Here is a 17,452-nt window from a genome sequence, read left to right on the forward strand (position 1 = left end):
CTGTTTTGCTATTCAAATCACAAACAAAAGAAATCTCTTGCCTTTATCCTCTTCCTGCATTCTTACCGCTTATTCTCCCATCTTCCTAGACAACTAGTGTTAAGCTTGAGATCCATATTCAGTTCCTTTCAGTTTCTTGCAGAGCCAAGCCAAGATGCATTATGCTTCCTCAGTAAAACAATAAAACCTAGCGCTGTTCCCTTCTTCAGGCAGGGTCCCCCTTTCTCATGCCTTTATTATCTGCCTGTTTTGGTTACTCTGCTTGTCTCCTCCATAGTCACCCCATCTCATACGAGGCATTCTGCCCTCCCTCACTTCAATCCATGATACACACAGCTGTGGACAACCTGGTTTTGATCTATTATTGCAGTCATGCCATTTCCCTTTGGAGGTCTGTCCTACCCATAGATCATATTCATACTTGGAATGAAGGCAAAGCAAAAGCAGCCACCTGGGATTCCAATTGCAGCTGGCCTGTAAGCTTCCTCACACAAGTATGTTTTACTTTTTTTCAGTACTATATGAAAAATTGGAAAGCATTAAACATAACTGACAAGTACCCATTTTTTTTCCTTCAAAACCCTCCTCAAACCAATTACTACTTTCTGCACTGGAAAAGAATTACAAGATATCTGAAGGGGAACACAGGATTCATCCCTCCTTAGTTTAGGTATCTACATCTGAACTGCTTATCTCAGCTCCTATTTTTGTCAGCTGCCATCTAGTTTTACTTCATTAAAAGTTTTGATCAAAATCCTGAGAGCTGGCATTTTGAAGATCTTGGCAGCATCAGTCACAGTAAGATCTAAATCCATTTCTGCCTGCTAAGTGCAAATTTAAGTTACTGTGCATTTGAGCTAGATAATCAAATCTCTTCTATATTTCTTTTCTTCACTTACAGCTTTACAGTGCATACATTTTTTTTAATCCAAACTATTTTACTGTTTCTAACTAAAAAGCCGACTACGCTGGTTATGCCAGCAACAATATGCAGAACTGCTTTTTTCTGACTAGGCTTGTAATTCTGCCTTTGTTTAACTACTAGCAATTTAAACTGAATTGTTAAATTGAAACTAGTAGCATTACATTCTAGGAACTTTTAAAGCGTTGTAATAGGAATGGACATTCTGCTAAAATAAATGAGACAATAAGCCCTGATGTGGTGAAAGCTGCACATTCCTCATGCCCCTGTTATGTCTGCTATCTTTGGCTTTACTTTATCACAGTTCCTGCACCCAAACTCACAGCTACTGTGATTTGTCTCTCTGGCTCCTTCGCAAAAACTGTTGCGCATGGGTGGACAGCACATGAAGCTAAAGACCATACACCAGTCCAGGAACCCTTATTGCATAACGAGCAATTTTAAAGGGGAAAAATTACTAAGACTAATTACTAAATCACTCCAGTAAAACTGAATTAATAATTTACTTGAGAACATGAGGAAGGCTCAAGGGACATGAATAGCATTCCTTGGACACAAAAACTGTTTCTGTGGTGGATATGGCAACGCAGCATATAGTCTGACTCAGTGAATTACTCTTTCAACAGTTTCTGTATACAATCCCTTCGCCCATTTTCACACACGAACCGGTTTTGGTTAAACAAATTTGGTTTTACAAACTGCCTAGAAATCTACTTAAAACTTCTATTAAGGGTACACAGGGTCACTTTTAATTAATTTTCAATAATCTGAAGACATCCTTAACACTGCACTAAAACTATGTTGCAGAATTAAGAAGCAGCATAGCTGGGTTTCCTATTTTGCTAGACAAAAACTCCTTCTTCCCTCATGAAAATTCAACACTAAATTACATTAAGAAAATACATGTAGCAAATACAAAGTGATCATATAAGCATAAAAATAAAACAGTGATATATGTAAATACAAGTACTATTTATCTTTAATGACAGGTTTGCTGTAAGTAACCTAAAACAGTTTTACAGTATGACATCCAAAWTTATGATTCAGTGTGGACAATGTAGCATTTGGAAAAATTTAAGAAAAAAATGTCAGGTATAATTTAGTATTTTGAGAAGAAGTGTTATTACCTTTTTTGTAATAAGTGCAAAGGGTACTTTAGGCTGGCAGCACTTCTTTTGTTTCAATGCAAGGTTTTCTGTAACATGGAAACAAAATGTAACTTGCAAAATCAATTACCATTTAGTCAACCCCCTCCTGCTATGTAACACTTTAAAAAAACTATTTTCTCTTCTGCCATTAACACATTTACATAATTGACAGAATTTAGGTTGGCTCAATTCTTAAATAGAAATGTACTCTTTTGATTTATTTTATCCTTTAGTTTCATTCTGACATTAGACGATGGAGTAACACCATACATGTCCAAAACTATTAACTACGTACTAGCATTTCCTTAGAATGAATCTGAACCCCTTCCTCTCTCCATGTTTTCCCAGTACTTTATTTGCACTAGCAAAAGAACTGTCCTTCCAATAATAAGCCAATACCAGCAGCCTGGTAGCTGAAAGTATAATTATTTCAATTTAATTCAAACTCACCAGCATTTTCTTTGGAGCATAACATCAATTATCGATAATTCACTTATCAGTAACCAATTAAAGGTACATGATCATTAATACTATACATTTCACAAGAGCAAAAAATGGTACCAGTAGTCATAAGAAAACAGATTACACTTTAAAGTCAAACATAAACTAATAGGAAATGTGTTCACTTTTTCTATTAAGGCCTCCAGGGTAAAAGAATTTTTTTTTTGTTTCTGGAGAACTGGGAAGAAGAATCATTCAATCTTTTTTCTTTTAATTTAGAGATTATTATTATCTATTTTTTATGGCAGCAATTCATTGAGACAGAAAAAAAGCAGTATAGTTCTAAAAATAACATAGTTCAAAAACCCCACACTTTCTTCAACTTTAAAATACACAGAAGCAGCTCAGACTAGCAAAATAAGTGAATCACTAGAATAACAGTAATATTTTAGTAGTAAGTGTATTACAATGTACATGAAATTACTAGCTTGAGTTTATTAACAATTTTTTGTGTAATTCATATGCTTTTTGTACTTCACATTTGCTTGTTATTGTAACGCATGCAATAAAGCACAAACTCGTTAAGATACTTTTTGGGGGATTTTTTGCCATGGTTTTGCTATAAAAGTGGCAAGTACCAACACAGTTGGGTCAATCAATGCAGTTGATATGTACATGAAATACTGTTCTGTAATTTTTAGGAAGTTCATTTGTAACAGGGAATTTTATCTCCTAAGTGATAGGAGATAGAGTAGGCTGAAACAAATATTTAACTTCCCCTTTGTTCTCTAATTTGGCTACCTACAAATTACAGCATCCCATGCAACATGATAGCTTTTTTTAAGTGACCAAAAAAAAAGCTTATAAAACTGTCTTGAAATAAAGTCATCTAAATGTCAGCATGAGGCATGAGACTGACATGTCTGGTCTTCTGTGCGAAGCCTGCCTCAGATTTATCTATTAACTCATGCACACCTTTCTTAGGACTACATTCAAGATTCTGAATTCCCACAAAATCGAAGATCTTTTCAAAGTGTTGCTACCTCCTGTTCTAATGCAAGGAGCACTTCCTTGACCTGGTTTTGCTAACGCAACAGATAGCAGCACGCATATAGAAATATGTGGACTTCAGTGAAGAAGAAGTGGGTGTCATGGGGGGGGGGGGGAAACGAGTCACACGCCAAATGTTTGCTACTTTCCTTAATACGTTTCTATCACGTTTGTCCACTGCAGGAGTAGAAGTGGTATAAGAACAAAATCAGAAAAAACAATATACCAAATCCAAAACTTAGCTATAAATTTTTTGCAAAAAAATACAGAAATTGAAAATATGTATTTTTAAATTACTGAAGATGTCCCCCATTAGCTCATCTTTAAATATAGTTAAAACGATAAATCATTTCAGCAGAGAATCAAACATCTGACAGAACAGAATGGGTTTTAAGGACCATTGGTGGAAATAGTTATCATAAAAATGCTACAGCTACAACCTAAAAATAAGAAAGTGCAACTCCCCACTTTGTTCCTATATATCTTTCACTCTGCTACAAATCTGAATATAGCACAAAACTATACAAATATTTTGCTATAAAACAAGAATACAGAAAATTTTCTGTATGGATTTAAGTGCTCACATCTTCCCAAGACATATTTGCATTCGGTARCATATACTTTAAAATGTATGTTGAAAATGAATGAGCAAGCAACACTCCTCCTCTATTAGTCCATCATGCTTTTGGACAAAATACAAATATCTATTTCCTTCTCTGAGGGTGCTAAAGCGATGCATTTGTGATGAGGTTAACAGAAACTTGCCCATGCTGTAAAAAAGAAAAAATGAGAACCACTGTATAAGATCAACTCTTTAAGGGATGTTCTGCTTCCCCAAGTTCCAAGAAAAACAAACATTAATTAATTAAACTCTATTAATTTTAGACTAAACAGCCCATTGAACTGTCAGAAAAGTTTCTGTAAGCATGGAATTATATATGAAAAACAGGTAGGGCAGAGACCATTCTTTTTGAAAGAAGGCACATTTTTAAAAGGTGCAACATTTTCTGTAAACAACTTAGTGGGCTTCAGAGGCTTTCAGTACTTTGCAACTGTAGAGGAAGGTCTCTGGTACCTATTAAGCTAGTCATCACAGCTAATCTTTCCTGTAAATTTTTTGTACTTTAGACTAATATATATTTACTAATGTAAATATCATATAACTTAAGGAATGCTAAATATGAAAGTATCTTTTTTTTTACAGTCTTATTTAAGATAGAATATGCTCCTCTACAAACATACTCCCTTTCTGTCACCTAATCATCACATACACTGGAATAACCTAGGTCCTATGACCTTAATGGGGCAATGGAGTTCAATGAATAAGAAGATTAATAAAATAGCTATTACAGACGCTTCTCAGCTCGTACGCTGTCAACCAGACACGAGCTAACATGTTACTTTGGGACTTTTTCTGAGGAACTTCCTTAAGAATGTTATTCTGAATAGCCCACAGTACAAATTGCTACCATTTTATGAAGCTGCAACATGATCTTATTTTTCTTTATGGAACTTAATTTTCAAGGAAATTTCTATCTCGCTATAATAACAATGCATTTTATTTTGCAACAATAATAATAATATTACACTTAATGGAAAGTGCTACACAGATTAATATAGCAGGAAGGCCCTAAAGCAAACTCTTATTCCGAGCAATTTTAATTTTCCTGTCGCACTGAATCTTCCCTAAAGCTTGCATTTTACTATAATACAAATTTGTCTTTACATGTTATCCTTAAATACTGAAACTAGAACTCCTTCATTTTGAATTAAATAATATTCATAATCAGTATATTTTTAAACATATTGGTCAACATCCATAGTACTGTACTCAAACTATTTTCTCCTAGCCATAAATAATAGCTAATAATAGTCTGCAAATTGAGTATCAAGCAACTATGGAAGAACAGAATTCAATATAAACAYAGTATTACAGCAGTCAGTGTTCAAACAGGTGCAGATATGCAGTTGAACATTGTGAAATACAAGCATCATTTAAAAAAAAATTGAATACAGGAATCCAGCACAAAAACAAATAATTCCTAAAAAGTCTAACTGATGATTCACAGAAGTGACACACTAATAAATTCTGACTAACCCTTAGCATTCATACAGTACATTTTCCAAGTGCTATACRAATGCTAGTTATCATCAGTTACATGGATGAAGTGTATTATTCAAAGGCAGGACACAAATCCAGAGTGAATGGTTATCAGATGATCAGCACCATGTCAGTAAGAACAGAATTTTAAGAAACTTAATTACTACAGAGAGTACTTTATAAATCAGCTAGCTACGTAGAAACCATAATGGAAGACCACATATTTTACAAGGGGAAAGTGTAGATGTGACATTATTACCATTCATGAAATGTGTTTCTATGAAGCCTTTACAGTGATAGATAGCTTATGTTTTAATACAAGCAATTTCTAAGATCCATCATCCTTATACATCAATGTGGATTCCATGTTTTATAGACATTAATTCTCTAGTCCCTGTTAAGTACATAATGAATGAACATAGATGAGGTAAAGATGCTGTAATTGCCACATACAACCAATATGGCAAAGGCGGCGTTTTTCCAACTGGGCAAATCCAGAGGCCATGACGAATCCCATCACGGACGTGATGAGAAGTCCAGGATATGAACAACATCCAGGGAAGAAAGCACCATGAGTCCTTAAGCCTGAAAAGGTGCATAATAAACTTTAATGTCAGAGCCACAACAGGAATCACAGTAGAACAATGAAGAAGTGGTCTTTGTGGAAGAGTCAGAGCAGCCTGCAGAAAAGAAAAATACAATTGGCGATGGCTACAATCATGACAAGAAAAAAAAAATGCTTTATGCATGTTTAGAGGTGTATTATCAAGTGACTGAATGAAAGTGCAAAGAAAAAGGTATTCTTCCTTTCCACTTTAGTTGATCAAAATCAACAATACAAATATTCAAATATATGAGAGCTGTGTGCTACTGTACCAGTAGCAGAGTTGCAGGTGGTGGGTCAGGCTTTCTAGCTTATGATATGAATCATGCATCCTACTAAGCCGGACTAATAGTAAAACAGGGAGGAGGGAGATGAAGTATGCTATTTGGCATTTAGTTGTGTGGTATACGTGAACCCGTGTAGTATACCACACCAACTATGCATCATTTCAAGACAATTTAAAGATAAAACAACCACACATTTGAAATATTTAGTAAGCTTTATTGACATTTATGTTCAAAAAGACACTGTATATTACACTAATTACCATCTGTAATATACTGGTTTGCCAATATGCAATACAAAGCAGTAATGTCTAATACCATACATACAAAAAATGATGAAATTTACATAAATTTTGATTGCCTTGGCAAAGTATTCTTTATTGACAAGGAAAAGATGTTCAAAAGTCAACATATGTATAACTTGTGACTAGGGGTTTTGATATTAACAGTAATCCATCAACGCACACCTGGGTTAACTGTTGCAGGACTTAGCTACTATTGTACCTGCAACTGTGGAACCGAGAAACAGCTTCAAGTTCTTGTGGGTATTTTAGAAAAGTGCTTGAACCCTGCCTTCTCTACGAGGAAACAGATGTAAAGGAAGAAAGATGTCTCAACATTAGCCAAGAAATGCAGAGATGGRAAGTTATGGGCTTTCTTGGGATACAACTGGCTTTAGATAAGGGCACAGGCTATGCTAGAAATCTTGCAAAAAGCTTTGCTCTACTAGCTTCCCACCACATGCTTGCCTGTGACTTTCTTGAGCAAGTGATGGGGAAAAAGTTCTCAAATACAAAAACAATCCAGTAGAAGTCTCATAAAACTTTCTCAACAACTTAACTGTCATGGTATGGAACTGACTCTTTTAACTTAGTGAAAAGATACAGTTTTTGTAAGGTGTTCTTTCCCTCCCCCCATACAAGCAGATTGTTCAGAGAATAAATTAGCATGATCTTGTGATAGTGAAATTGTTTATCACCTAGCCTACACGGTAGTCACATTTTTTTGGTCAGCAAAAGTCTAAAAAGTCCATAGGAATCTCTTTCTGTAGAACTGTCCTGGACAGTGATACATTTTGGCAGAGATCTTATTCGCTGGTCACTGTTTCTGCGCTTCAGGGAGACAAAAAAAAAAAAAAAAAAAAAAAAAAAAAAAAAAAAACTTCTAATGGCAAAACCCAAATGGTTCTTTTACCTCTGCCCTATGGAGCTTAGGTGGTAACCACAAACTCAGCGCATAGGGATAATTTGAATGTTGATTACTTAAGCAACTTACTAGCTCCGGGGAGGCAATGACTGATAATTTTTCATATAGAAGTAGGGGTTTGCTTGTAAGGCAAACCATGTTGCTCAATTTTTGAAACAGAAACCCTATTTTATAATTGCACTATGGTCATCAGGTTTCTGAAAAGTTATTGTCCATGTTCATGATCTGTCTTCTTTTTTACATTTAGTAGCTAGAAGAACAGTTACATCCTTGAGTTGCCAAGCCCACATATTTCTGTTTGGAAATATAAACTYTTACACTTTCTCTTACTCCTAACAAGTAGATTCGTTGGCCCTAGAAATCATCAAGTCTTAACAAACAAGTACAAGTCTCTCATGCCTTTAAGCTCCCTGGAAAAATGAATCAGTACAGAGTTTGCAGATTTGGGGAGAAGTTTACGATAGGAAAGGTCAGGCTGCAGTCACTAACAAAATCTGTTCACAACACAAATGACCTTTCCATATGCCTAAATGTTCAACCAAGGTGTAAGATCTTCTTGAAGATCCTGTGCCTCCAGCACCTCTCATATTACAATGAGAAGCTGGAGGTAGGCAACAACAATGTGAGCTCCCTCAGTCTCATTCTGTGATATCTCACAAGTCTCACAAGTACATGAAGTTGTAAGTTTTGGGGCTAATTCYAGACCTGTACATTTAATTTTAAATTCGCTGTGCCACGCTTATTCTCCAGTTACAGAAATGCTCCTGTGCGGCCCAGGCTAGATCACCAGTGGCACATCAACCAGCTCTGTTGTGAATGTTTCCTGATACAATCTGTCCCGATTACTTGCTGCCAACTGCATTTAGTATACTTTCAGGAGCTAGTGAGTATTAAGCAGCAAAATAGCAATTTCTGCACACCTGTTTTCTAACTTGAATGATGGCAGGCTGCACTAATTTCCACCTTTAGGACTACTCAGTGCAACAAACTCCCCATTAGATTCTTGTGTGCTTGTATATATACACAATACACGGAACTACAAATTCTAAGCAGCAAAATTTGGTAGATTTTATCTAATTATACCTGTTTCAAAAAAAAAAGAAAAAAAAAGAAAAAAAGAAAAGAAACATGCGTAAAAGGCTAGATCACACTATTTGGTACAAGTACTCATCAGAGGAAGAATATAAATACCACAGGTGACTATCTACCCTGAGAACTCCAGAATGATGAAACTATGCAAAAGAGCCCAAAAGCCAAACAGCAGGCTGTGCTGGCAGTAACAGAAGTAGATGGAATTCTGCTGGAGGAGTCTGGGAGCAGCAAGTGAAGATAGATGATAATATTGCCTTATGGTGAAAGGAAGCATTATTAAAAAAACATAACCCATCATCAGATTTTAGAGTGATAATGAATAGCTTTAAAATTGTGTACAGTATTGTGAAAAGTGCTGCAATTAGAAATAGTGCTATGCTTAGTTAATTAGATTATTAATTTCTTAGTAACGTGTTGCTTCACCAAACATTGTAGTCTTTTAAATCAGTAACTCTCAAGCCAGCAGACTGAAGAGGTAGAATGGGATTGGTAAAGTAACAATTAACAAAAAGGTAACTCAAAGTAAAAAATCATAGGAGAATACTTCAGTTGCAACAGGAGTTGCCAGAGGACAAGATCAGAATTCAAAATAATCTTGCTACATGGAAGAGTCTGGAATCATGAGACAAAACTGAGAGGCACATCATAATAAGCTGAAGAAAGAAAAATCAAATATAAAAATCAGGTCTAACTAGCCAGGCAACAAAACAGCAGAGAATATATGGGGATTACATTAGATCACAAACTAAACACTAGACTGTACTGGTCTGGCAAGGAGACATAAAACCTGTAACAGATTTTTTTCCCCCTCTAAAAACAAATGAACAAACAGCCCCCCCCCCCCGAAGTGCAATATTCATGCAGCATGAGAAAAATTACCCTATTCTGCTTGCCTCAAATAAGGCCTCACCTAAAATACCATACGCAATTTGGGACAAAACCCTTTAAAGATCTTTTAGGCAAGAGTCTATCCAAAGGAGACCAAAGTCTAGAAAACATAAATCCAGGCCCTCTGGCCTTTTGGGGGAGTTATTTAGTCAAAAAGAGACTTTCTGGAAGGCATAATGCTTTTACAAGTTATAAGAGTAAAGCTGTTATAGCTGTAAGGGTCTAGAGATGCACAGAAGATGCACAGTATTTGTATGCAGAATAAACCTCCTTTATTAACCCAGTTAACATACTTCAAGTGGGAGGAGTTAAGTAGAAAAGTAATTAGGAAAGGTCTTCAGGCTCTTTGGGTAACTTGCCTTCTCATTTTTGCTGTGTAAGTTGGGCTATTAAAGGGCCCAACTATTCTTCTGCAGGAAGATCCTGTATTTCTAATTTGTAAAACAGTTTTTGAGAGAGAAGAACTGTCAACTGTCTCTCCCAAAGAAGTTTTAGAGAATAAGAAAAAAGACCAAACTGCCAACAAAGATTACTTAAGTGGGTATTAGAATAACAATTTCTAGGTGTTTAAGAACTGAAAAAAAAACCCACAGGAACAAATTAACTGATGATATTGCAGTAATTTACTTTGGGACACTCGAACAGGCTAGATAAATTTCTGCATCATGGGAAGTGCAAGTGTATTTAATCTTGCCTCACTGAAGAAAGTAAGGAGAAAGGACCCATCCCAATTCTTTCCTACAATCCTAGGATTAAAAAAAAATCAGCTTTCTAAACTGACATTGTTGCAGAACGCCATCTAGTGGTGGTGATTAAGGAAAATACAGGTTTTGATAACAAATGCAAGAAGTATTAAGAATGCTGTAACAATTAATAGTTTTTAATAGTTTTAGTAACTAGGTATTCATTGCGTGTTTACTGATTTCAAAATAAGAGAAAAATAGATTTATATACAATATTAAAGTGTTATTAATGTAAAAATCTAGTGTTTTACAGGTCTCATTAATCAACCACAATGATTTTTACAGCATTTCCATACGCAAAAAGAACAGTAAAGGGGGAAAAATTACTTCTCTGTCAAAGATGAATAAAGGGGAAAGTGATCAGATCAAAAGTTCTGCCAAAAGAACAAAAGAAACATGAGTATCTTTTAATTATAGCAACTACAAATGCTATATATAAACAAAGAAGATAAAGTATTTTCCTGTCAGAAGCCTAACTTTTAGATCTCTATCACAAGCAGTAATGCTTCTTGCATTCATCATCCCTACCAAGTTAAAAAAATGGATAAACAATTTTGCACAGTTCCTCTTTAATTAAAGAATTACACAAAACAGCAGTTCTCCTTCCATCTCCTTCCTTCCTCTCCTGTCTCCACTTCTTGGCATTATTTCCTCTGTCATCCACACAAAGAGTTTAACACTACTCCAAATAAACTGGGGAAGGAGAGAAAAGAAGGGAAGAGGATCAAAGTATGTTCCGGCAACTTGCTGGACAAAGGCTGCCATCTTTTCAGCCTTCCCTGAGCAAAGAGCAGCTCAGTCTGGAAGTGCGGATGTACATTTTTGGGAGGAGTATACACATATGTATATGTTTGCTAGCAGCACCAACACAATCAGAGTGTGAGCAATTGTGCTTCTGAGCAAAACAAATCTGCGGTAACAAGTAGAGTGCCAGGGCTCTAGCTAAGGAGTCCACGAGCCAGCTGCAACAGCATCTGCCAGAAGCTGATGGAGGGAATCTGGAGAGCAGGGTTAAAGCGAGCATGGTGTGGGCTGCCACTGCTGCAGCCTGGGGAAAGCGCGTGTGTTTTGGAGAGTATACAGCAGACTGTTATACTCAGGCAAAAGCTTGGTAGAAATGCTTGAAGCTGGCAAGACAAGGACAAATGTAAGCACGTTTATGGGGGAGTAGGAATAAGACAGACACAAATTTGAGAACCACTGACAAAATGCCTTGATCTGGCTATACTAATCCCATTGAGGAATTCCATCCTAACAAGTAATTCTGCAGAATAATGATGATCATGTATATTCCTGAACAGCAACCAACTCACTCACTGCTTTTATTAACAAGTTTGACACTTGCTTGAGTTTCTTCTGCAACCAATTATATTTTAGGACAAACTTAGATTACTTTAGGACTGAACAGGTCATATATTGCCTGCTATTTCTGCTCTGCAATTTATGAACACGAGTAACCAACACTGAAGCGATCTTAATCTGATGGAAAATATCTGCAAGTTTCATCGGGGCTGGGGAGGAATAGTTAGGACTGGCTACTTCTCAGTAAAACTGACAAAGTGACAAAATAGAGACCGGATGATCTGTTTTCCAGAGATTTCTACACATTATTTTTCTGTGGGATTTTATAATCACAGCAACTGCATACAAAGTAGAAATTCCCATATGTCCTCCAAAAAATCTAATTATTATCTAATTACTGTTTAAACTTCCTTGTATAGCATGTGGTAGAAGAACTAATACGGTAAACAGTCATTAACAATGAACACAGAAAATAAGCAATCACCAATCAATTTACTTACCTTTAATGACAGAGAGCCAGCAAGAAAAAAGTGGTCCACATCAATAACAGAGGAGAGGAAGCCAGCCAGAGAGACTTCAGTGAAGTCACTTTTCTTCCTGAGTCCAATCACTATTGCCCAGGACCACATTCCTAGTATACCATGCACTGCATTATCAGAGAAGGCTCGGAGCCAGTCGTTTTGCTGAATGAAGGAAAACTGCAAAAGTCTGTCCACTACAAAGCAGAATATTCCCAAACATAGACTAGAAATAACTGAAGCTGTGCTGAAAGTTTGGAGAAGAGCATGGGCCTTTTCAGTCTCAGATGCCATTGCAAAAACCATGTCGCTGCACACTGAGTGTCATCAGGATATACGCTGTGCATTGTCCTCTGTAACTTCAGTTGTTCTGTAAATGTCAGAGAGAACAGAAAGAAAAGTTTGAACGAAAAACATACTTCATAAATGTACGTATTTCCACCCTGGTACCCCCCTCTAAGCAACTCAGAGTTCATCCTGGAGAATGGTATGAAGAATAAGCATTAAGAAAAATGACACTACTGAAGTATCTTCAGTATTTAGGATCAACACAAACCTGAAGACCACTTGTCAATCAAGCAGAAGTAATCAAAATTAACTCCCTACAGAGCAAAGCTACATGTGCTTTTCCTCAGCGTGTGCTCAGCAGTAATGCCTACTGTTATTTCCAAGACTCTTCCAACATTTGCCACATTTACTTTAAAAACAGTTCCTCTTGCAGAAAAGGCAAAACATTGAAAGAAATAAAAGCCAAATGATGAAAGAAATAATCCTGTTTACTGATTTGAAAAGAAAGACATTAATGTTAGTATTAATGACTGATTTCTGTATATAAATTATACACTCTGTGATGGTTACAAAACCCTCTGCTGTAAAGTGATTTTTTGAGAATAATTACCCTTTCCTTAAGTAACTGCCTAGCACCTCAAATGAAACTTCAAATTAAATCAAAAGAACCTCACACAACAAGAAACTGTAGAATACCTGGGTCATAAAGATATTACTCATTTCTGTGATAATTAAAAAAAGAATTCCAAATAAAAATCCTCATAATTGATGCACTCCCTAGCTTTGTTACATTAAATAATAACTAAAAAGCAGACTTTAAAACACTATGAATTCTAACKGTCAAATTTTTATGCTTTTCTCTCTTTTTGGGAAGCCATGGAGATAGACAGTATGTAGGCTTTGAAATGACAGTCTGAAAATAGGTTCTGCTCAAGAGGTTCCTGTTTCAGTGCTGTAAATTAAATTTTGATAAACATAATGTCCTTTCTGCTAACAATTCTATCAGGTAAAATTTTATTCTAAAAAGGATTTTACTAATTTTAAATTTTCATTAAAAAYAATCTATTTCTAACATTGTTGGCACATAATATTTTACGATTTTAAATGTGTCATTAACTTTTATAAGTCCATAACACATTAAATCTTTTTTCTGTTTTATCTACATGCCGGTTTATTGCAGAATTATCTACAAGACTCAACTATAGGCATTGATTTTTATAGAAAAAAGCTCACTGAAGCATTTATTTGAAAAACGTTAAGAACAGAAAGAAGAAAGCATGAATAATACATAGGCTTTGCATACAGATGAGAAAAAGCAGGTCAAGTTTAGAGTCTGTTAACCATGACTGTGTCTCTTCTGAATAATCACGTAAATAAAACGGTTTCTTGAACACTAGAAATGTAATTTGTTACAATAACTTTACAAAATACACTATACTTCTGAATAAATGCCATTTGAAGGAACAAATGGAACAAAGTCCTTAAAAGTATTACTTCAATACAGGCATCACATCAGATCACATTTTATTTGAGACCTAGATTAATCCTGTACAAGCCTCCTCTCTAGGGAGAACTGATGCAGCAACATATCCTTAAAAAGCATATGAACATTCAGAGCCAAACTTACCCTGGAACTAGGAGGACACTTTATTATTTTCTCCCTCCCTCCATTCTAGCTGCCTTGACTTATTCCAGTAGGAAATGTGGTCTAAGCCTCAGAGTTGTACCTCTGTGGCTGCTGAATCCTGTTCAGTTCCATCAATGTAGGAAAGATTTTGCCCAGTTCATTCCACACCTAAATAAAAGAACAGAGGCAATAGTAAGGACAGARACTACAAAAAGCTTTTAACTCTCTACAAAACATGCATGAAAATTGAATACTCAAGATACAGAAGGAAGCAACATCTTTCTAATGAATTCCTGAGTAAATATAATTAAGCTGAAAGTAACTTGAGATCTAGAAGTTCAACTAGAGCCTAGAAGATCTGCAGAAAGAAACAAAAATCAGGCTGTAACATAACAGAAAGGCACAAATAAAGATGGAAAAAACAAAAATAGTAAAATCAATGCCATAAAGTCAGAAAAGTGTGTTTTCAGCCTTCTATTTTAAGGAATTGCATTTTAAAATATCAAGAATTTATTTGAACAGATTTTTCCTTGTAGCCATGTGCCTTAAAGATTCCTGCTCTAACGAAACATAATACAAGTCACATCCAATGATACTTTTTAATTTAATCCCATCAATTAATAATTTTAGTATAGATAAGCAGAAATGTATAAATTCAAAAAGCAACAGAGGTCTGTGTCAGTTCTATAGTCTTACACTGCTATGCTACTAGTATTATATACACGTACGTAAAATATATAGGAAAATCACTATGAACTTAAAAGAAGATTCCTAAATGAATACCACCTTTGAGAATTATTCACCACAAATGAAATAAAGGCAAGAATGCCAACTAGAAAACAAGCTGGGTGTCTTTGAGCAGGAACACAGAACAGGAAGCTAAACTCAGGTTTGGACTACCTTAGTGAGAAGGGCCAGCATTGCTGGCATAACTATTCTTTCTAAACAGTCTGCAGACTTTTACAGATAAAAATGACTACTCTCTGTACAAAAACAAGTCACATTCCCAGGCACAAAGTCACATTCCCAGGCACAACAGTGTAGGTATAAATATGCTACAGGTCAAGTGTGACAAATCAAAGCAGCAGCATAAACTCCATTCAACTAAATCTCTTTCTTTAATTTAAAATTAGAAACTATATTTTTGTCAGAATAATAATGTTTTTCGAACTGCTTACAAAATACTCCAAGAAAGCGTCAACAGTTTTTTCCATACTATAAATTTTACAAAGCACAGCGTTAATGGAATTATCAGTTTCTTCTACTTCGTGAAACAAAATCTTGATTGTTTTTTCCAAACTGTTAATTCCAAATACAAAATACTGAACAGAAATCCTACAGCTTAACTTCCATGCAAAAGTATTACATAGACAAAAGTACTACTTCCTGTGAGACTGCATACATGATTTAATAATTTTCAGAAAAAGGGGATTATGCTAATAATATTAATATCTGCATATATTCTTTGTCTTGGAATACAGTCACCTAAAACACAGTATCCTGTCACTCCTTCAAACCTCTAAAGGATCAAACCACTACAGACCATAAACGGGAATATCGTATTTGTACGTAGCACAACAGGAGTATTACCTCTAGCTTGGAGCTCAGATTCTTATTATTAAAACAGGAAATTGGGAAATAGTTGTATTACACAAGAATGCTTAGGAAGCTAACTCCACAACTAAAGACCATGAGTCCAGTTAATATACTTAAGGAAATATTTAGGTTGGGTTTGCATAAACCGTATGCACACAATAGCTGATATAGTAAAATATCAAGCATAATCTGTCTACACCCACAAAATGCAATTTTGCTGACATATCTCACCTCATCTGATAAAACATAAAAAAAMCCCACAGCTGACATCATAAATTATTGACAGAAGATATTTAGTATACCAGCCCTATAAGCATGTGTGTGGGAAAACACCTGACATTAAAAGGCCTTTCAAATTACCCTGTAAGAATGAGAGCAAAACAGAAAGCCAACAGCTAAATAAACTTTTAGAAATACTACTGCTCTCCAAAATTTTTGCTCCAATTTAGTAACAAGTTAYCGGGTGCATGAATATATATAGGAATTAGTGCAACAAAATTCTACCATCTCCTTTATCCAAAAAGTCAAAAGACCACATTGATTCCTTGTATTTCTACAATCTGCTAAAATATTATTTGGTACTGGAAATTAACACATATGAAAAACTTCAACAAATACAATTAAGGTTTAAGACACAAGATAAAACCTATAGCATAGCATCTCCCAGAAAAAGAGCAGATCGAAGAGTAAAACAACGTAAAGGACTAGTAAATAAAATATTTTGGGGTCAGTTTATTATGCCTGGTGCGAGGGCGTGGAGGCGGCGRCTGGGGAAGGAAGAGGACAAAAGCGCTTCCTAAAGCATACAAACCACCAGCAGAATTTAACAAGATACYGAGGAACAAACTGTGAACTTAAATCACAGTAAAATTAAGTTGAGGAAAGTTTAATTTGTCATCCTAGACCGGGGGAAAGAAAAAAAAAACAGAGCGAGTGTGGTTGGCAAGGTTTAGGTATCCGCCCCGCTAGTTACAACGGCATTGGGATCCCGTCAAAACCGCAGCCGAGGAGGGCTGACGGCAAGACAAGCGGGCTGGAGAGAGGCGATGCCCCTTCTTAGACCCGAGGTACTGCCCGTCCCGGCGCACGGCCCCAGGGCGCCGCACCAGCCGCCCCCCCCTCCCCGCGGCCGTTACGGGGACGCGCCCGCTCCCCGCGCGCACCGTACCGACACCGCGCCGCCGCCTCCCCCCGCTCCGGCTTCTTCACCGAGAAACGCGACCTCGGCGAGGCTCCACCGCCGGCGGCAACGGGAACCCGCTCCCACCTTCCCGGGCCAGCCGGGGTGGGAGGGGCGAGGGCAGGGAGGCTGCCTCGGCGGGACGGCGGCGGCCGCCCCGGCCCCTTCAYCCCATCCCCTCGGCGCGCCGCCGCCTCCCCCTCCGCCTCACGCGGCGCCGGCAGCGCCGCCTCACCTCGCCCCGCCCCGCCCCGCCGGCGCGCGGCCACCGCGCGTGCGCGGCCGCCAGGCACGCTGGGAGCGGGACCCGCCCCGCCCGGTGAGGGCGGCGGTTTAAAATCCGTTTTCTCTCACAGCAGAGAACGAAGCGGCCTTTGAGTGTTCCCAACGGGATTAAATAACGCGCCGGAAGAGGCGGGGAAGGAGGTTTTTAAAAAAAGTATTTTTAAAAAAGGAGGTAAA

At 37.0% G+C, this 17,452-nt stretch overlaps 1 protein-coding gene across 4 annotated transcripts; it reads right to left on the reverse strand.

Annotated features, from left to right (window-relative positions):
* Nucleotides 1-2,490: 2,490 nt before the first annotated feature.
* On the reverse strand, nt 2,491-17,226 carry TMEM267 (transmembrane protein 267). 4 transcript variants are annotated; one of them, XM_085326399.1, is made up of 4 exons: nt 17,033-17,226; nt 14,215-14,382; nt 12,282-12,669; nt 2,491-6,342 (listed from the first exon to the last, which is right to left on the reverse strand). In XM_085326399.1, exons 3-4 carry the CDS (start codon nt 12,603-12,605, stop codon nt 6,007-6,009), a joined length of 660 nt encoding a protein of 219 aa, XP_085182525.1. In that variant the 5' UTR covers nt 12,606-12,669; nt 14,215-14,382; nt 17,033-17,226; the 3' UTR covers nt 2,491-6,006. The 4 variants fall into 4 exon arrangements, with proteins under 4 accessions (XP_085182525.1, XP_085182524.1, XP_085182523.1 ...); XM_085326398.1 differs by having other exon boundaries at nt 17,020-17,226; XM_085326397.1 differs by having other exon boundaries at nt 16,979-17,226.
* Nucleotides 17,227-17,452: the final 226 nt, after the last annotated feature.

This window comes from Rhea americana, unplaced genomic scaffold (assembly GCF_003343005.1).
Source record: "Rhea americana isolate MKP2758 unplaced genomic scaffold, rheAme1 scaffold_13, whole genome shotgun sequence".
Classification (NCBI taxonomy): Eukaryota; Metazoa; Chordata; class Aves; order Rheiformes; family Rheidae; genus Rhea; species Rhea americana.